Source organism: Nuphar pumila, chromosome 4 (assembly GCF_984573655.1).
Source record: "Nuphar pumila chromosome 4, dmNupPumi1.hap1.1, whole genome shotgun sequence".
NCBI lineage: Eukaryota > Viridiplantae > Streptophyta > Magnoliopsida > Nymphaeales > Nymphaeaceae > Nuphar > Nuphar pumila.
The window spans coordinates 118,250,466-118,272,347 of NC_143252.1; the positions used below are offsets into that span (position 1 = coordinate 118,250,466).

The following is a 21,882-nucleotide window of genomic DNA, read 5'->3' on the forward strand; positions in this document are numbered from 1 at the left end:
CTCTGTGAAATTTTTTCTCTAGAGTATAATAGGTTGTTCATTGTCCTCAACCACGATAGTAGAGGATATTTGCCGCCATTGAGACCTGAGAATGGTGTGATTTTTTGCTGCAACTATTAAGCGTTATTGGTATACCAATCAGTGGTCGTCTAGGGTGTTGTATCTCGATATTGCTCCGAGGAATAGGTGTATATCAGGTTAATAAAATATAATTGTGTGTGTGAAAAAATATACCCTTGGGATTGCCTTGTACTTCAATTTTTGTTGGTGAACAGTACTCACAGTAGAGTTAGGAAGAAACTTAAATTGATTGCAAGTAACATGCTTAGGCATTCAAAAGTAAGCGTCAATAAAAGAGATAAAAGTTACCTCATGCATTATGCATTGATTTATGTATCTTATATGATTACACACATATTTGAATTGTTTTACATACTTTAACATTTTTTGAGATTGATGTTTGTTAGATTTATATTTTATGCTTTACTGTTGGATTATGTAAAATTTTTATACGAGAATTGTGGTTCTCACCTATTGTTTCATATTTACAAATAGTGAGACTCAGATGGGCAACTTGATGGTGGGATTAATGCTGGAGAGAATAGATCTATAGATTATTGGGTATTTTTTTCTAAACAGTATGGGTTGGATGAAAATTATGAACTTAAGTTGAAGTTTATTAAATTTTCTTCATTAGTTTGAACTATTTTGTTTCATCAATGGTTTGGAATGAATTGTTGGTTTAATGGTGGAACGTGAGTCTCAAATTTGTGATGTGCCCAAGATCCATGGGAGGTACTTTTGTTTTTATATAAAGTTTTTCTAAATTTTGTAAAAAAAATCCATAATATTTAGGGTGAGTTTTGAGGGCCGTTACAGTGGTGTTGGTCAGTGGTGGTGACCGATAGTGGCGGCTGACCGACAGTAGTGGCGGTTGAACACAAAGAGAAGGAGAGAAAGAGGGAGAGAGAATGATAGAATGAGTGAGGGAGAAAACCGGATTTGATTTTTTTGAAATGACGTGTCTCTTTACTAGCAAATTTTTTTGTGCGCCAGGAAAAAGTTTTTTTACTAGCGCATATATTTGTTGCGCAAAAAAAAAACAATTTGTTGGCATACTTTTTATGTCAGCTAGAAAAAATATTATACTGGCACAATACAATTCATTTTTTCATTGGCTCTACGTAAAATAGTGCTAGTGAAAATGCTCTTTTACTTGCGCACCTGGGGGGTCGCACCAATAAAAACACTTTTTCGTGTAGTGGTAGTTGTATCTTTGTGATTGGGACCAAAGGGATGGATGCAACACTAAAATAACCTACACACTTGCTAGATTGTGTACATAAACACATCTTTCAGGTCACAATCTGGAGTTCAAGTCCAACATCCACGCTCAAAGCCAAACTAAAATCTGAACCAAAATCAAAGTCGAATCGACTAGACTCGTCCCTTCAGAAGCTCTAGATTTTTTTCTTGAAGAGAGAAATTTATAAAGCAGTTAACAAGAAGTCTTGAAAAAAGAACTCAGTCTAAAATATAATCAGCAAAATTGGGAATAAACATCTCTTGATAAAGTTGAATTTCCTCCCAAAAGGCTTTATTTTAACTAGATAATCAGCCCGACCATAACCTATAAGATAACTCAAGTGGTTAAAAAAAGGTTTAAATCATTTACATTTATCAAGATTGAATTAAAACTAATAAAAACAATATAAATTATGGCCATGTCTAAATAAATTATGGTTTTATTAATATTTTTATGACAAATATGATGAATAAAAAATGAAATGCGTATGTGATTGAAATAGATTATATTATACTGTAATTTAAAACATACAACAAAAAAAAAACTAAAGCGATTACATAGTTTTTTTATATAGCTTACTATGTGTTTAATTTAAAATATGCAAGAAATAAACCAAAGCATATAAATACCATTATAGTTTTTCTATAAAGCTTACTATATGTTTAATTTAAAATATGCAAGGAAAAAACTAAAGCAAATAAATCATTATAAAATATTGTGGTATATTGTTTATCCAACTATCCAACAAATGAAAGAAAGGTTAAGAAAAAAATAAATTCTAGTTATCACATTAAAAACAAAAAAAAGTTATATACCATAGGAATAAAACTTAAAAGGTAAAAAAAATGAACATACCATTTTAAAGAGAAGAAAATTTTGAGGCAAGCACATGCTGAAATTTTTAGGCAAGCAATTTTGTCATATGGGGATGGATCTCAACTTTTTCCAACTCCCTTTTATAGACCAGCTTTGATTAATAATAAAACGTGAACCACCACCACAACGGCTGGCCTTAAAGGAAGAAAATGAAAAATGAATGGTTTCCAAAACTGAAATATATGATAAGTGCAGGATATGGTTATTAAATGGGTAGATTTATTAAAAATAGTAAGTTTTAAGATAATTTATATTCTTGTAAATGTGTAAATGGAAGTTTGGTGGTGTAATGAAATCGCCAAGAGATAAAGAAAATGCCTAATAGGGCAAAAACACAACACAACCCACAAAAGGAATGCTTTCAAGAGGCACAAAGCCACATACTCGCAATATAAAAATAAATTACTTATTAACATAAAAATGCATAGTACATGAATGAAGGAATAGGAACCAAAGGTCACACACACACATATATATATATATATATATATATATATATATATATATATATATACATCATAAAAGGAAAGGAGAGAATTTGGCTAGCTAGTAAAAAAGAAACTGCCCATGGTCAAAAACAAAAAATAAAAAAAACTTAAATACAATCTATAAAGATAAGTAATATATATATATATATATAACTACTTTTCTTAACACTCCTCAAACTTATAATGAAATCATTCAAAGTTTGTCAAAGAAAAAATAAAATCCAGAAGAAGGAAGTGCCTTAGTAAAGAAGTTTGCTAATTAATATTCAAAGGCTACGTATGGCAATGATATGATCGTCTTCAAATAATTTTCTTCAATATAGTAGCAATCCATCTCATTGTGTTTGGTCTTCTCATAAAATGTATGGTTGTCGACAATGTAAATGGCACTCTTATTGTCACAACAAAGCTTTGAGGGTATCATGAGATGTACATCTATATCTTCAAGCAAATGTCACAACCATAGAGCTTTTGATGTAGTGGTGGTCATGACTCGGTACTCAGCTTCTGTTGATAAAAGAAAAACTTTTTGTTATTTTTTGCACTTACACGACATGAAAAAGCCACTTAAAAATACACAAAAATCAGTAGTTGAATAATGATCATTAGGATCTCCTCAATCTGAATCATAGTACAAAACTAAATCAAAAAAGGAGGAAGACGATTAAAAAAGGCCTTTAAAAGAAGTTTTTTGAATATATATATATATATATATATATATATATATATATAATTATTCTCATAATAACACTCATATGCTCAGTAGTTGACAAGTGTTAGAATTGATTTGCTATGAACTGCATAAGCGATATCGAATCTAGTAATAGATAAGTATGTGATAACTCTAATCATTTGATGGTACCGTGTGAGATTCTCTAGAAGCGTCTCATTATCAATTTTTATTTTTGCATTAATCACTTTTAGAGTGTCAACTCTTTTCTCGTCAATAATTTTAGACTTGTCAATTATCTCAATCACATATTTTGTTTGGGTTGATACATACCCACGAGGTGAGTACACAACCTCAATACCAAGAAAATATGTAAGAAATTCAAGATCAGTTGTTTCAAAATCCTACCGCTAGCCTGCGGGCAGGGGCAGAACCCTACCCCGTGCCGCTCTTTTTGGAAGTAGTCGGCAAGGGCGCATGCCCTGCCCTGCTCCTTTTCGACAGGACGAGCAGTGGGTAGGGACACAACCCCTGCCTCTGCCCCTTCCCTCTCATTTTGAATCGGCAGGCAGGGGCTGCGCCCCTGCCCTTTTTCTTTCCCGTTTTGTTGTTAGCATGCTAACTTGAGTATTGTTTTCGCAGCTTGCACAACAGAGCTCTCTCATGCCTCGCAGCCCGAGATGTACATTACTTATGTTCAATGACATACGCAATGCCGCGACTCCCCAAGATAGGAAAAAGTTACACAAAGGACAGTGGACGAACTTAAATTAAGCAATTAAAACCTAAAATGGGAAAAGAAAGGACTAAGGACAATATATATGTATACGTATATCTATATATGTATGCATTTAACTCAAGGATGCGATTTCGCAATCCTTGTCCTTTTACTTTTCTATTTTTATTGCTTTTCGTCGTCGCCGCGCTTAATGTGCATAGGCTTTTCTTTCTGCATTTACTTTCTTGTCTTTTACTATTTTTTGTTACCACCACACTTTATGTGCTCAGGCTTTTCTTTTCGCATTTACATTTCTGTCCTTACTGCTTTCTGTTGCTGTCGCACTTCACGCACAGGCTTTGCTTACACGTTTGTTTAGTCAAGGTACGGTTTTGTACCTCGTGCACCACCTTTCGTATTTACTTGCTTCTTTAAGAATATTTTTAATATGACTAACTTTTTGTTTCTCTACTAGTGATAAATCATGTTATCTAAACAAAATTAGAATGACGATACATGCATCAGATGTCTTAACAAATAAAGAGTGTCATTATAGCGTGATCTATATCCAAGATTTAACATGACAATACTGAATCTATTATACCAAGCCTTAGGAGTTGGTTTTAAGCCTTACAAAACTTTATTTAAATAGATAATATAACTAGTTGGAACCTTAAAATCTGGAGATGGATCTCTATAAACTTCTTTTAACTCTTCATTTAAAAAGATATGTTTTGCATCCATTTGATATATAGGTCAATCTCTAATGGGAGCTAAGGCAAAAAGTCTTAACACCTTGTTAGAAGGACAACGGTTTTCTTATAGTTTATTCTATATTCTTGAACACATCCCTTTCTGATTGTCTTTCTAACGTCCCATTACTTTTAGTTTTGACCTTCTATATTCATCTACATCCTATTGGCTCTTTCTTATTTGATAATTTTATAATATCTCAAGTTTTGAATCTTTCTAAGGCTCTTAGTTTAATCTTTATAGCTTCAATCAACTTTAGAAGATCTTTAGTTTGACCATAAGTCTTGGGTTCAAAATAGGAGTATATGCGGGCTAAACATGTTATAACACTAATAGATCTCCTAAGGATGAAAGTCTTGTCATGTTCTATCTATATGAGTGAATCTTTTTAAGGTACTAGGTTGGTTTGAGTGACCTTTCTAGAATAAGTGAAGATAGGAGGTTCAATTTTGAAAATGACATTATCATTAAGATCATAATTGACATCTACTCATGGTTCCAAATTAGTAGCATTCTCTTCTTGATCAAGCCCATCAACATCATTATGAATATTTTCATTAAAAAACAAGAAATGAATATTCATTATCTTTCTTAGGCTAAACATATAATTTGTCGTGTTTAACATCATAACACCTAAATTATTCTCAGCTACTCACAACTGTCTAAAACCATAGTGGTTTCTTCCAATTATTTCTAATAAAAAAAACCTCAGTTTGTGGGTAATTTTTTCATGAAAAACCTGTCTGACTAGATAGAATGCAAGGGTCCGATTGATAGCCCTAGGCTTTAGCATCATGCAGTCAGTGCAACCAAGCTTGTGAACTCCAAAAGTTATTGTGAACTCCAAAAGTTATTGTGAACTGGTATGCCTGGAATGGTCTGCGTTTGTGTTCAGGAGGAAAAAAATGAGATTTATGAAATGTGAAAATACAATCTTCCCGTGATATTCTATAAACGAAAGAAAAATTTCATATTAACCAGAAAAGTTTTAAATCCCTGCAAGCAATGTTGTCTGAATCAGCCTTCAAATCGAATTGGTTCACTGATTTTCTAGAGAGTTGGTCGAATCTGTTTCCTTTTTATTTTTAGTTTTTATTATAATATTTATTAGCTATTTTTTTACGCATTAGATGCATACTTTAAAATTTGATTGGATGCTTCAAGTCATCATTCACTTTTGTTTTTTAATTTTCATAATTTTCTTTACTTTTTAATGATTTCTTGAGCTCTTTTTTTCATGAATCAAAAATATTGAAAAAGGTCAACTCAGAACGATTCGATTCGATTCCAAATCTACCAGGCAATAGAGAGAGAGAGAGAGAGAGAGAGAGAGAGAGAGAGATCTTCTCTGTTCCATAGAATAGAGAGGAGGAGAGAAGGGGGAAGGGGAAGGGGAAGGGGAAGGAGAAGGGGAAGGAGAAGGATGGAGACAAAGGAAGAGGGGCGTTTCGTACGGATCCTATGCCCGAACATGAAGGCGGCATTGAAGGAGCCCGCCGGCCTTCGTTGGCTAATCGGTTCGCCGTCTGTACCTCTTACCGTCATCTCCACCCTCCGATGCCTCCACACCCTCAACGGCGACCCTTTCTCTCCCGATTGCAATGCAGAAGCTGGTATTCCTCCCACCTTCCTTCTTCTTTCATCTCTTTTCCTTTTCGAGATTGTTTTTCCTTTGCTTGTTTCCAAGGTCTTGTCTTATTTTGGGATCAACTGAATTGCGTTAGTTCGCGATTCCTTTTTAGATTTGGGCGTTGCCTTCCTATTCAGTTGGATCAGTATGAAGGTGGTTGCTGCCTTGTCCAAGTTGGGGAATGTATCCTTGTAGGCGAATCCCGTTATCGACTTGATCGCTTTAGCCATGACATTATGAGGCCATATTGGAAACTACCACCCACCACAATTACTCTTCTGATGGAGTCTTGGTTGCATCTGGTACTATTTCTGCAGGCCAGCAATTTCCCAGCTAGTCCTTGGCAAATAATTTGTATGGAATTTTAATGTTCCTGACTCTTTATGCCAGGCAGACAACAGTATGCTTGAATACCTTGTACGAATTTGTACATGAAATACTTTGTATGCAATTGATGAAAGGCTCTTTGAAAGTGTCCTACTGGGCAGAAGTGGAAGATAGAGTATTGGAGAGAATATGGACGTGGAAGTCTAGATATCTATGGCAATGTGCGTTACTTCAATTAGCCGTGATGCTCGCCTGCATCTTGATTTATTGGATGTTTATTTTCGCATTCAGAAATGTTGGAAAAAAACAGAATTGTTAGATACCTGCTGACATCTCTTTGGAAAAGGAAACAGTGAAAGAAAGGGGTAAATTTGGTTCCTTGGAAGCAAATCACCCTTCCCACCCATCTGGGAGGACACGGAATTAGAAATTTGAAGTTTATGAATGTCACCCTGCTCACCAAATGTCTTTGGTTGATCTATAAAGATGATGGCTGGTGGTCATGACTAATGAGGGAACTAGTTGCTCATTTGAAGGCAATGGTACACTTAAAACTGGGGTCGAGTGAACCAGCCACCTTTTGGTTACACCTATGGACTGATGATCAACCTCTTAAGTACTTATTTCCTTAATTCTACACATTGGCTAGACTCACACACACACACATATATATATATATATATATATATATATATATATATATATATATATATATATTGGTTTTTGAGTGTTGGTCTGCTAACAGAGGCTGGGTGGTAACCCTTCCAAGATCTCCTTCAGAATCCAACTGTTCAGATTGGTTAGATCTTATTTACTGTCTTGGGGTATGGAAGCCTATGGGTGGGAGGGATGAGTTAAGGTGGACTTTCTTGAGTCGTGGAGAGTTTTTTGTTAAATCAAGTTATGTGGCAATTTCACAAGGAGTGAAGCCACACCAATAAGTACATTTTTGGGGTTTGGCTCCTCACCAAGAACTAATATTTTTTCTTGGCTGGTTGGAGTCCTTTGACAGTCCACTTACTCAAATTCACTTGAAAAGGAGGGGCTTTCACTTGGCCTACTGATGTGTATTACATTGTTGGAAAGAGGAAGATGTCCACTATATGTTCGAAAAATGTGTTTGGTTTCAACAGCTGTTAAATCTGTTTTTGTTGGATAATCTGAAGGAGTTGAGGAAGGAATGGTGGACCAGATTCAAAGTTAGATGATGCTCCAAGCATGTTATTGTATTGGAAATATGAAAAGATAATCTTGAGAAGGATAATTTGGTTCCCGTTAGATATAATAATGATCTTTGAATGTCTCTTAGAAGAAGGCATTTTTTCCAAAACTCTTCTATTGGAAATCCATAAGCAAAAAAATGGCTATATGCATTATAAAATGAGCGTCCATAGAACATCAAGATGAAACTTTGTTTTTATGTACAAGTTCTTGGAAAGCAATAAAAGGCCAAGGTTTTTATATATAAGTTATTAGAGTAGCAGTTATGGGCCAAGCTATATCTATAGCTGCGATCCTTGCTACACACATCATTCTACTGAGCTGAAATGCCCAAGTTGTATGTTATACAAAGTTCAAGATATTAATATCTCAAAAATTGAACAAAACAAAGAAGAAAATGTCATATTTCTCTTTGTGCCATCCTCTACAATTGACATCCTTCTTTAGTATTCTGGTTATCTACGTCATTATGTGTGCCTTTTTTCTCTTAAAGTAAATTGCCTGACACTTATGTGTTATGTTAAAATTGATGGACAATGTTGGTCCTGTCATAAGTAACTTCCTCTCTTTTAGTTGTTTTCCTTCCATATAAGCGTTCCCTTCCTTTTCTTACCAGTATTACGTCAGGGCATGTGCATCTACTGACCAACGTGACCTATGCATCTCTAAGTATATTTTGTTGTCATACCTGCTGCTATTTTTTTCTTTCCAATTTTTCTTTTGTTTTTTGGATTCATGCCATGATTTATCCTGGTTGTTTTGTGCTTGTGACATCAATCTTTTGTGTGCATGAAAACATCATCCAGTTCGTGTTGAGCCCTGGGCTTGTCTTTTACTAAAAAAATATATGTATCCTAATAACTTTTACCTGTTTGTATAACAGATGATCTTAGGTCGCTATTGCCAAGAGGTTTTAATGTTATTGGAGCTATTTATCTTAGTGATAAGAATTGGGAGGTCAATGCTCATAAGGCGGCAATTGCTTCTGCCAAAATGAAAAGCAGTCTTTGCTGGGATGATGCTAACAGCATGATAGGAGCAGCTGGTGACCTAATTTCTAAGGAGATACACTATTTTATTCTGAACTATGGAAAACCCATGGAATCAGTTGTTTCTCTTGCTTATGAAGGGAATCCTGAAAAATATTTATGGGATATTGGATGCCTCCTAAGGGCTAAGGTGCAGATGAAGTTGCCGGTATACTTTTCCATGACTAGACCATCAGGTATTTGCTTCATTTAGACGCTTTTCCATGCCAATGTAAGATATATGATGATACCCCATTAAACCATGTTCTCTTTCCTGGATAGGTAGATTGGATGCATTTTCCTTTATTTTATTCAAATAGACTGTTATTTCTCATCTACGTTAAAAAATATTGCTTCACTCTTTCTTTCGTTTGCAATTCAACAGTTTTTAGCCTGTATTGCACCAAGAGGGTAAATCAGCTTTCCTATGAAACCTGTTAGCATCAACGTGTATGAATTCTATCCTTTTGTATGAATTCTTCTGTCTTATTGCTAGTTAATGTGTGATTAGAATCTGTCACATGGACAATTCACTTAACATGGATATCCCATGTTGACACGACACGACACTTCATGGACATAGTCAAACCAGCTTCACATACAGTCAACATTGTGTCATTAACTTTATCTATTTTCATTTATGATCTTATTTACTGATTTCATATTCACTTGAGTTCTTTTTCTTTTAAAATTTGAGATCAATTATAGTACATTTCAATTTCAACTTAGTTTTATTATTTGATGTTCCTAATTATTGTGATTTAGAATTGTTGCTTTGCACACACACTTAGACACATACATACATCTGTGTATGTGCGTATGCCCATGTCTTATTCAAGCATTGGCATCCATTAAATCACAAGGAATAAGAAGAAGATAGAGAAAGCTTAGAAACTTTATTAGTTCAAAAAGAATTAGAGAATACAACAGTTATGGGGCGACCTCTTAGGGTTACACTAGAAGACAAAAGTTATTGACTATAATCTCTATAGCTAAGTTACAAATGTACCGCTTTATAGTAAACACATGTACAAAGACGAGGGTAGCATGTACACACTTGTGCTATGAATATTACATTCCTCAACACTCCCCTTCAAACTTGAGACGATGAGAATACAATTATTCCAAGTTTGAAAAGAAATGGTTGGAATGTCTTTAAGGGAAAACTTTTAGTAAAACAATCCACTATCTAACTAGCAGTCCCAATATATGACAACAATATAATTCTTTCCAAGTATGACCTATGAGTGAAATGACAATCTATCTTAATGTGCGTAGTCCTCTCATGAAACTTTGAATTTTTGGTTATATGAATAGCACTCTGATTGTCATAATACAAGGTAGTAGCCTACTCTACAGTAACTCCTATATCTTGCAATAACCATCTTAACCATGTAATCTCTATTGTGACTTGGGCCATAGCACGATACTCGACTTCTATTGTGGACCGAGCAACTCTCTGTTGCTTTTTGCTCTTCCACAATATCAAGGAATCTCCCAAAAATGTGCAAAATCCAGTGGCAAAATGTCGATCCTATGACACTCTCTCAAAGTGTGCATCAAAATATGCCTTCAGCTCTAGTGCAGATGAAGCAGAAAAAAACAGAGCATAATGCATTGTGCTCTTAATATATCTGATAATCCTCAGCACTGCCACCAAATGTGGTGATCTAGGGCCACTCATGAACTAGCTCACTACATGCACAACAAAGGTGATGTTCGGCCTAGAAATGGTCTAGTAAATCAAATTCCCTACCAACTGCCTGTATACAATAGGATCATCAAGATATTCACCATCTGAATGTTTTAATTTGCAATTGGCTTCCATAGGCGTGTCCACTTGCTTCTTGTCTTCTACTAGCCTTGCTTTGTTAATCAAATCAGTTGCATGCTTATGCTGAGTTAGCAAATAACCTCTCTGAGAGTATGCAACGTCCAACCCAAGAAATATTTTAACTTCCCCAAGTCTTTCATATCCAATTTTTCTGCTAACCGAGATTTCACATTCTCAATCGTGACTTGGTCATCCCCCATAATTATCATATCAACATATAGCAAAAGTATACATTGCTCTTGAGTAAAGGATACTACAAATAGTGCTGGATCATGAAAACTTTGCTTTAAGACCAATCTCATAACTACAATGCTAAACTTATCAAACCAAGCCCTTGGAGTTTGTTTCAATCCATACAAGGCTCTTTTCAACTTGCACACACCCTTATCAACAACTCTCTGAGGCAACTCCATGTACACTTCCCCTTCCAAATCACCATTCATAAAGACATTTTTAACGTCCAGCTGCCACAAGTTCCATCTTCTAACTGCAACCACTACTAACAAGGTTCTGATAGTAATGGGCAACTGGGGCAAAGGTTTCAGCAAAGTCTATCCCATACTGTTGACTGTACCCCTTTGCTACAAGTCAAACTTTATATCTTTCTATTGATCCTTTAGCTCTAGTCTTAATTTTATACACCCACTTACAACTAACTATATTATTTCCATCTGGTAGCTTGACTAACTCCCATGCCTTCAATTATGTACAATGCTTCCAACTCTTCACACATAGGTTTCTGTCATTCAGGCTCCAACCCAACTTCAGCATAAGACTTAGGTTTATAATAAGACTGTATCATAGCTAAGAATGCTTGGTGAGTAGCCAAAAAAGACTCATAAAAAACAAATCGAGAGGAAGGAACTGGAGGGTGGGAACTTCTATGCACCTGAGGAATAAACAAAGGGTCAGAGGAAGGTTCAGGTGCTTGTTCTTCAGGATCGGCCTGGGGAACATTGGGACTTGGCTCAGGTGAGACTTCACTCTCCTGATCATGCTGCTCAAGGAAAGATTGAGTAGGGGCATCTACAAATCTTCTATTATAAGTAATCCACTGCTCATCTTTTTCACAATCTTCTGGAAAAGGAACAAGAAATGAGAAAAACAAACTCAAAACTCTCAACTTGCTTTTTACCTTTATAATAGGGCATGTACCCCAAGAATTCTACATACCTAGAAGTACATAGTCTAGGTTTTCTTTCTCACAGGATCAAAACATCTATGTCCTTTTTACTTCTCAGGATACCCAATAAATCAACACTTAACTGTCCTTGGTGACAACTTGTCTCTACAATGAGGAGAAATGAGAACAAAGCACGTACTTCAAAAAACTCTCAATATATCATAGTCAGGCTCTCCTCCAAACAATTTCTTATATGGCGATATTTTTTCAATAATTCTTGAAGGCATCATATTTATCAAGTGCACTGCAACTCCGACAACCTTAGCCCAAAATTCTTTAGGCACTTCACTGTTAAATAGCAAAGCTCTCGTAGTCTCAAGTATGTGTCTGTTCTTTCTTTCAACAACCCCATTTTGTTTCTGTGTATATGGGCATGATCTCTAATGCACCATTCCTTTCTCCACCAAGAAATCCTGCAAGTTGTTTCCCAAATACTCTCCCCCTGAATCTGAGCAAAGAATTTTCATCTTAGTTGCAAATTAAGTATCAACATAAAAATAAAACTTTTTAAAGTTATCAAACAATTCATTTTGATTTTTCATTAAGTAAATCCATGTATATCTGGTAAAATCAGCAATAAACATTACAAAATACGTGGACCCTCCTTTTGACATCACAAGAGATGGACCCTAAACATCAGAATGGACAAGATCAAAAGGACAAGCAAACTCAACCTCTCTAAGACTGAATGGGAGGGCATGACCTTTGGACAACCTACAACTCTCCCAACACTTGGCCTCATTTGACACCTCACGATTATAACTATCACCTAGAACATCAGAAGACAACATGAAGTGTAGCCTAGAACTAGACGTATGACCTAACCAATGATGCCACAAGACCGAGGCGAGGACTCCAAAACTGCAGCACTAACACGATGTCTAACTAAGCCTCTAGAACTTTGCTCTAACTGGTCAAGGAAATAAAGATGACTTAACCTATGTCCAGTCCCAATCTTCTTCCCTAACAACCAACCCTGCACAAAACAACAATCAACGGTGAACACAACATCACAATTGTACTGGGTAATTTGGCCAACAAAAAGTAAATTCATGGCTAGAGATGAAACTAAGAAGTTTTCCGGAACATTCAGTTTTTCTCTAGGATTAGAAGCAGAGGTAACTGACATAACTTAAGAGACATTCATGAGAGAACCATTTGCAGTGCGAAAGGCACCACGACATGGTTTACAATTAGTTAATATGGACTCATTCACTGTCATGTGGCATGGCATTTCTAAGTCTATTAACCAATCAGAACTAATACTTCGTATACTTGCAAAGGCACAACCAAATATACCCGAGGAAGCAGTGGCGACTGAGGAAGTAGACATAGAGAGAAGCTGTTGAATTTGCTGTTGCATCTGGTCTAGCCTTGAATGAACAAATGGTTTACAATTAGTTAATATTGGGCTCATTCGCTGTTATGTGACATAACACTCTCGAGTCTATTAACCAACCAAAACTAATACTAGGTATACCTGCAAAGGCACAATCAAATGTACCCAAGGAAACAGTGGCGACTGAGGAAGTAGACAGAGAGAAGCTGCTGTTGCATCTGGTCTACCCTTGAATAAACAAATGGCTGAGTGTCAGAGGTGGAAGGAGCCACAACTGTTACTATTCATTCCTCATTCTTCTCAGAGCTCTTCTCCCCAAATGCAGCACTAGACACCGAAGCACTTCCTCCCATTCTTGCACCTTTCCTCTTTAACACAAGACAACTCCTCTTCATGTGTCCCATTTCCTTACAATAGTGGCACCTAACTCCACTCATATCAAATTTGGGTGCCCCAGATTTTGCACCCCAAGAACCACCAGTCTGCTTGGATACCACCATAACAGAATCACTAATGGAATAGGTCTGAAGAGACTTTATCTTAGTCTCTTCTACAATAAACTCAAATAGAGCTTGAGTAACGAGGAAGAGAGGTCCTGTGAATGATAGCACTTATGACATTGTCAAACTCTGAACGGAGCCTGATAAGAAACTATATCACCTTTACAATCTTCTTAGCTTGACTTTCTGTGCCCATACAGGTTTTGTAATCCTTGCATTTGTCGCACTTCTTGTTGCTTTTCATTGATGCAAGTGACTTTCACAGTTGCATCTCATAATAGGTCTTGAATAAACTTATTTCCCTGCCTCAAAGACTTTAAGTCTTGCATTAACTGGTATTACCTTCCCTAGTTCTCTTGCATATACACTTATTTCAAGTAGATCCATGCATCCTTTGGCTTCTTGAACTTGGAAATGTATGACAATCCTTTGCTCTACTGAGCAAAAAATCCAGGACTTCGCCCTCACATTATTCATTTTTGATTCCTTCATGGTCGACTTATAATCTAGAGTACCAGTTTTGGGTTTCACTGTAGTTCCATCCAGATATCCTCCTAACCCCTTTCCATCAATCACTGCCTCTATGAAATCTGACTAATAGGCATAATTGGACCCATCAAGTTTCATGGGTATAAGCTGAATCAAGTCTTCCTTTTCCATACTCATCACAACCTCCGAACTACAAAAGTCAGTAGGCTTGCACAGGAAATATCTACTACACAAACCAATGCAAAGTATGCTGACCACAACTGATTCAGCTCAAGAAATTCAAAGGCAAAAGCACAACAGCAAAACAGATATCCAAAGGCCTAAAAGTCGACCCACTCAAATCGCAACACTCACAGTGAGCCGATATAACCCTTCTATACTCAGTTCTACCAATAACAGCACACTATCAACCCTGCTGATGACAAGCACACCCAAAATCACAAAAACATGATTACCGTCCCACACACACTTATAGAAACTTCAACAAAATTCTCAAATACCAATTGCATATCACCCAAAATTACTCCCAAGGTGATTCTCTACCAAAAATGACCCAAATGCAGTAAAATAAAGCAATAAAAAACTACCAATATGCTCAGAATAGAGAAAACTCTCAAATCTGGACAAAAACCGTACCCAATCCAGAAAAAACCGTACCCAATCCTGAAAATATTGGAAAATCTGTAGAAAACTCAATATTTCACCAAATACAGCGATTCTTGATTTGATAAACTTCTAAAATCAAGAAAGGTTGAATCCCTAACACAAAACAGCCAGGTTCTACCAACCCTGCCAGACGATTGAAGGTCTGATGACATCAGCAACACACAATCCGAGGCAGAAATCTGGACGATGCAGAATGAAGTCTCCTTCGTGTTGAGAACCCTCCTTAATTCTCTTCTTCGATGACTTTGATACCATATTCAAGCATTGGCATCCATGAAAGCATAAGGAACAAGAAGATAGAGAAGGCTTAGAAACTTCATTAGTTCGAAAAGAATTAGAGAATACAACACTTATGGGGCGACACCTTAGGATTACACTAGAAGACAAAAGTTATTGACTATAATCCCTATAGCTAAGTTACAAATGTACCCCTCTATAATAAACATATGTACAAAGACAAGAGGGTAGCATGCACACACTTGTGATATGAATATTACATTCCTTAACATTTCTGTCTTAAATTTTGAAGACTATCATATCGTACCAAGTGTACCCCCATTGTGTCCTTTAAAGCATATTCAAGCATTGGCTCTGATACCATATTTAAGCATTGACATCCATTAAAGCATAAGGAAGAAACAAAAAGAAGAAGATAGAAAAGGCCTAGAAACTTCATTAGTTCAAAAAGAATTAGAGAATACAACACTTATGGGGCGACCCCTTAGAGTTACACTAGAAGACAAAAGTTATTGACTATAATCCCTATAGCTAAGTTATAAATGTACCCCTCTATAATAAACATATGTATAAAGACAAGAGGGTAGCATACACACACTTGTTGTAAAACCCACGAAAAAAAAACTTTTGGGTCGGGTCCAGACCCGAACCGGGTATACCCCCCCCCAGCTCTATTTAAAGAGCTCGAGGGTTAGAGTTTCTCATATGAGAAACCCTTCCCCCTGTTGCCGCAACCCCCCCTACTCGGCCCTCACGCTCCGGCGACCCACCGGTCGACAGACCCTCCCTTTCCCAGCGACCCGATCGGCATGACCTCGCCCACCTCCTCTTCTCCCGTTTCCTGTGTCCGGCCACCCGCCACCGGGAAACCTCCCTTTGCCGCAGCTCCCCCCCCCCCCCCCCCCCCCTTGCCCTCTCTCGACTCCCGTCCTTTTTTCGACGCCGACCCACACCTCCCTTTCCGCGTCAGTGAGTCGTCTCCAGACCCCTCCTGTGGGAGCCTTTCGCCGACGCCAGGGCTCACCACTTCCTTGCCGGACGCGTTTCAGGTAACCCCCCCCCCCCCCCCCCCCCTTTTTTTTTTTCTTCTCGTGTTTCAGCCCTCCTTTTTCTCGATAGGCAGGGGCATCGCCCCCTGCCCATTGTGTCTTCCCTAGCAGGCAGGGGCAATGCCCCTGCCGCCTTTGGTTTTTTCGGCAGGGGCGATGCCTCTATCCCTCTCAGTTTTCGTGGCAGGCAGGCGGCGGAGCCCTGCCTTTCTCTTTTTCCCACGACAGACAGGGGTTCGTCCCCTACCTTTGCCCTTTGTCCCCCTCTTTGAACCTTGTCAAGTAGGGGCTTCACCCTTGCCTCCTCGTAGCTTGACCGTTTGGACCATTCGATAGGCAGGGCAGTCGCCCTGCCTCTTTGTTCGTGCCAGGCAGGGTTGTTGCCCTGCCTCTCGATTTTCATCAGGCAGGGGCGAAGCCCCTACCATCCGCATGGTCAGATCGGCAGGGGCAAGGCCCTTGCTTGCTCTGATTTTCGGCAGGCGGGTGATAGCTCCCACTGGTCGGGACCCTCAAAATTTTTGTCCGCACGTCCCTCGACGTGGAACGCAGCTGACACGCTTGGGTGCACCAGTTCGAGATCGAACTGGTGCAGCTGCTGAATGGGGCACGCCTCTAAACGCCTGCCCCTGGGCACAGGAGGGAAGCCCCTACGCGCTATGGTTGCAAGGGAGGTCACACGCAGCTACAGGCGGGGGGTGCACGAGGTCACTCTTGGTGAGGGTGGCGGCACACTGAGGGGGTTCTCCGCAGAGAAGCCCGCGGCACGCGTAGAGTGCAACGCGCGCTGTTGGGGGAGGTTCTTCGCCCAGAACCGCGCAGAAGGTGTGTGCGGTGACGAGGAGGACGGTGCGCGATGTGAGGCCCACGCTCGAGAGGCGACGCGCGCTGATGGCACGCGGGGTGCTGAGGAAGATGGCGCACGACGTGAGGCCCGCGCACGAGAGGCAACACACAATGAAGCGCGTGTGGTGCTAAGGAGAACGGCGCACGACGTGAGCGCGCGTGATGCTGCGGAAGGAGGGCTTGCGCAAGGAGGTCCTCCGCGCAATGAGCATGCAGAGGGCGTTGCTAAAGCGGGAGACGGGGCACAGCGGGGACCTGCGCCAGGGGGGTCCTCCACGCAGTGCACTCCTTGCACGCGCACGAGACCCTTGCTGATGGAGGGGTGGAGCGACGCGCGGCTTAAGCCCGCGCTGTTGCTTGCGGAGCTGCGGGGAAGCCACTGAGAGGTTGGTAGGCATGCGACACCGCGTCCTGCTGCTGCTAAAGACGGGGAAGGGTAGTTCGGGGTCGAGAACCACGCGACCACCGACTGGCCAAGGGAAGAGCCACGTCCCTTGGCTACTCGTTGCACGAGTCCACAATCTCTGGGGTCGAGTGCCACGCGACCTTCGACCGGCCAAAAGAAGAGCCACGTCCTTTGGCTACTCACGGAGTGAGTCCGACTCAGGGTTGTCTCCTGCTAGAGCAAGAAGGAACAAGGAAGAAGATGCAGAACCTTGTAGACCTTTCTATTCCAAAAGTTCGATAACCATTACAACAATAAAGGGAGGCTTATAAGCCTTTACACAAAATGGGCTCCCATGGCTGGGGCGCCCAAAACAAAAAGGGGGATTCCCAACGGCTCTCTGAGTCACACTAAACCCCTGCACAACCTGCAAGGGTTGGTACATTGGCGCCCAGACCTGGGTTCGATTATCCCTGGTAAAGGCGCCAAGAATGGTCGAACCTCGTACCGACGAGCGAATCCCGTCTCTCCTTTTTCCAGCAAATTTTCAAAATGGAGGCGAGTAATTTTCAAAATCTTTTTCAAAATTACGATCAAAGTGAGACCTTTGCAAAAGAGTTCCTCTCTCTTCTTTTTTTTTCTTTTCTCCCTTCTTTTCCTATCTTTTATTCCCCTTCAAAAAGGGAATAGAGGCTAGAAAGGAAAAGAGAAGGAAAAAAGAGGGAACACAAGAGGAAAATTTTTACAATGATCACACTAGTAAAGCATCGTAAGCAAGAGGCAAGGACTTGTTTTACCATTTTCGTTTGTCCATCCGTTTGGGGATGATTGGAAGTGCTAAATTGGAGCCGAGTTCCATTTCGTTGAAAGCATTTTTCTCATAATTGATTTAAAAAGAGTGGGTCTCGATTGCTCACGATGCTTTTCGGTAATCCATGCAATTTCACCATGTTCTTTTAAAAAGCATCCAACACTTTGTGAGTAGTATAGTCCTTTGGAAGGGCCACAAAGTGGGCGTATTTGGTGAACCAGTCCACTATGACAAAGATGGACTCTTTCCTTTCGGAAGGTGGTAGGGCCTCGATGAAACCCATTGAAACATCTTGCCACGCCCCTTCCGGAATGGGCAAGGGTTGAAGCAACCCGGGAGGCTTGATCCTTTCGTACTTGTTGGCTTGGCACGTAGGACACTCTTTCACATAGGTTTTAACATCTTTTTTCATCCCTTTCCAAGAAAATAGTTTTTTGAGCTTTTGATATGTTTTAGAAACACCCCCATGCCCCGCTTGGAGAGTGTCGTGGCACTCCTTAATGAGTTATTTGGTGAGTTCATCACCACTTGGGAGGTGGATCCTCCCCTTATGGTAAAGAACACCCCCTTTGATTTGGAAGTAGGGGTAGGCTTGGGGGTCCTCTTGGACCTCTTTGATTTTTCTTTGCGTGTCACTATCTTCTTCTTGAGACTTACATATTTTGCTTTTTACGTCATAAGTGAAAGTGGTGAGTGTGTGCAACATATGTGAATCTTCGAACTTCCTTGAAAGCACATCCGCCGCCTTGTTTTCGAGCCCCTTCTTGTACTCAATATCAAAGTCATACCCCAAGACCTTGGCTATCCATTTTTGTTGGTTCGGGGTGGTGATTCTTTGCCCTAACAAGAACTTTAGGCTTCGGTGGTCTGTCTGCACAAGAAATTTTCTTTCGAGGAGTTAGGGTCTCCATTTATCGATGGCTAGCACGATGGCTAGCATTTTTTTGTCATACGTAGAGAGTGCCTTGCTGCGATTCGACATTGATTTGCTCATAAACCCTATGGGATGGCCCTCTTGGGTTAGGACCGCTCCTACTCCGAAATCGTATGCATCCGTTTCCACCACAAATTGTTTGGAAAAGTCGGGGACTGCTAGGACAGGGGCTTGTGTCTTGGCCACTTTTAATTTCTCGAAGGCCTCTGTGCTTTTGCTCACCCATTGGAAACTATCTTTTTTGAGGAGGCTGGTGAGGGGTTGGGCAAGGTGCCCGTAGCCTCTCACAAACCGCCTATAATAGCCGGTGAGGCCAAGGAATCCACAGAGTCCTCGGATGATATGGGGTAGGGGCCAATCTACCATGGCCTGAATCTTATCCGGGTCGGCTTGAATTTCGTGGCCGGTCACAATATGACCCAAGTAGCAAACTTCGCGCTGGCCGAAAAGGCATTTGAACATTTTCGCATGCAAACGATTGTTCCTCAATATGCCCAACACCTTTCTTACGTGTTCTCCCCATGACTTACTATAGACTAGTATGTCATCGAAGAATACGAGCACATACTTCCGTAAAGAGCCCGAAATACATCATTCATGATGCCTTGGAATGTGACAGGGGTGTTGGTTAGCCCAAACGACATGACCAAGAATTCATAGTGCCCTTCATGGGTGCGAAACGCCGTCTTGGGGACGTCTTCTTCACTCATACATGCTTGATGATAGCCGGACCTTAAGTCCAACTTCATGAAGTACCTAGTGTCGTGGAGCTCATCGAGTAGCTCCTCAATGACGGAATAGGGAATTTATTCTTTATGGTGGTGTCATTCAAGGCTTGATAGTTCATGCAAAACCGCCATCCCCCATCCTTCTTCTTCACTAATAGAACCGGGGAGGAGTAGGGGCTTGTGCTAGGCCGGATAATCCTTTGGTCGACCATTTTCTGCACAAGTCTCTCTATTTCTCTCTTTTGGGAATGGGCATACCGGTAAGGTCTCACCGATACGGGTCCGCTCCCCACCTTTGGTGGAATACTATGATCTTGGGACCTAGTGGGGGGTAGATCGCGTGGTTCATTAAACACATCCGTGAACTCTTCTAGCACTTGAGCTAACTCTGGTGAGACCGCTTGGGGGGCCTTCTCTTTGCTAGGGTCCACGGCTTGGGCCGTGAGAAGGTAGGCCGTGTGACTACCCTGCAATAGTTTAAGTGCTACAGTGGATTCGATGGCGGTGGCCGTGGGGGCCTTGACCCCCGCAAGCCTGACCTCCTTTCCCTCGTTTTGAAACTTCATCTCCATGGAGGAGAAATCCCACACAACCTGCCCTAGGCCCTTCAACCATTGCATCCCAAGAACGACATCCACTCCTTTCATGGGGATTACGTAAAGATCTACCTCAAATCTACTCTCTTGGAGCCGTAGGGGGACATCAGCGCATACTTCTCTACATTTGAGGTAAGAGTCGTCCCCCACCATAACGTCGAACGCGGGGTGTTCCTTGAACTTTCACCCCAAGGCTAGCACGAGGCTCTCACGAATGAAGTTGTGAGTGTTTCCGGTGTCTATCAAGACTTCCAATTCTTGTGTGCCAACCTTCCCCCATATCCGCATGGATTGGGGACTCGATGCTTCCGAGAGAGCGTGGTAAGAGATTCCATGCGTGGAATCCTCCTCGTTTTCATTTGCTTCTCCACCTTTCGAGTCAGTGGAACTACTCGCTTTGTCCTCGCTCTCGTCTCTCACTTGGTACACTTTAAATTTTTTGCATTGGTGGTCTTTGGACCATTTTTCATTACAGTTAAAACAGAGACCTTTCTTGATTTGGTCTTCCCTTTGGGCGCGTGTAATGAATTCTACTTTTGGCGTGGAGGGTGAGGTGCCCTTGGCAAATCGCGGGTTTGGTTTGTTTGGTTTCCCCTTTATATAAGTGTCGGCTATGCGGTGTGGCTTTTTGACAACCCATAACCTTTTTTGTTTTTCATCGTGCAAGCGGGCAACTTTGTAAGCCTCTTCAGGGGATCTTACATTGGCTGCCAAGACTTCGATTCGCAGCTCCTCACGTAACCCGCCCGTATATGAGCCCAACAAGGTCTCTTGGTCTACATGCGGGAGTAACGTGCAAGGCTCCTCAAACTCTTTTTGGTAGTCTTCGAGGCTGCCTTTTTACCTTAAGTTTTTCAGATCTACGTGGTAGTTGACTAGGGTTGTAGGCCCGAAACGTTCCATAACCCTAGTCACAAATTGATCCATCGTAGGCTTGCCTCGCACCGTAACGACCCATTGGTACCACCTAAGAGCAATGCCTTCAAGGCGGGCCACAAACTCATCCACCTTGGCATCATGCGGTTTGCCGTGGTAGGTGAAGAAATGGGTTGTTTTGTACAACCACTCACACACATTTTCTCCAGAAAAGAGGGTATCTCGAATCTCACCTTGCGACTAAGCCTAGGTTCATAGCCGTAGAAATTTCCTGCAGGTGCGTGCCTTGGTTGTTCGCCCAGGTAGGATTCAGCTGCCTCGCCCATGCTGACTTGATCAGCTGCACTTGGGCCTGCTGTGCCAAGTCCTGCCGCACCATTGCTGTGTTGCGG

General features: G+C 40.6%; 1 protein-coding gene across 1 annotated transcript in view; it reads left to right on the top strand.

The window, feature by feature from the left end:
- The first annotated feature begins 6,100 nt into the window (after positions 1-6,100).
- LOC149840789 (Peptidase C78, ubiquitin fold modifier-specific peptidase 1/ 2) overlaps positions 6,101-21,882 on the top strand; it is a 124,147-nt gene continuing 108,365 nt past the window's right edge. The window contains exons 1-2 of the mRNA XM_090003334.1: positions 6,101-6,424; positions 8,873-9,214. Of these exons, the coding sequence (XP_089859460.1) occupies positions 6,235-6,424; positions 8,873-9,214 (532 nt within the window). The 5' untranslated portion in view covers positions 6,101-6,234. The remainder of the gene's footprint in view (positions 6,425-8,872; positions 9,215-21,882) is intronic.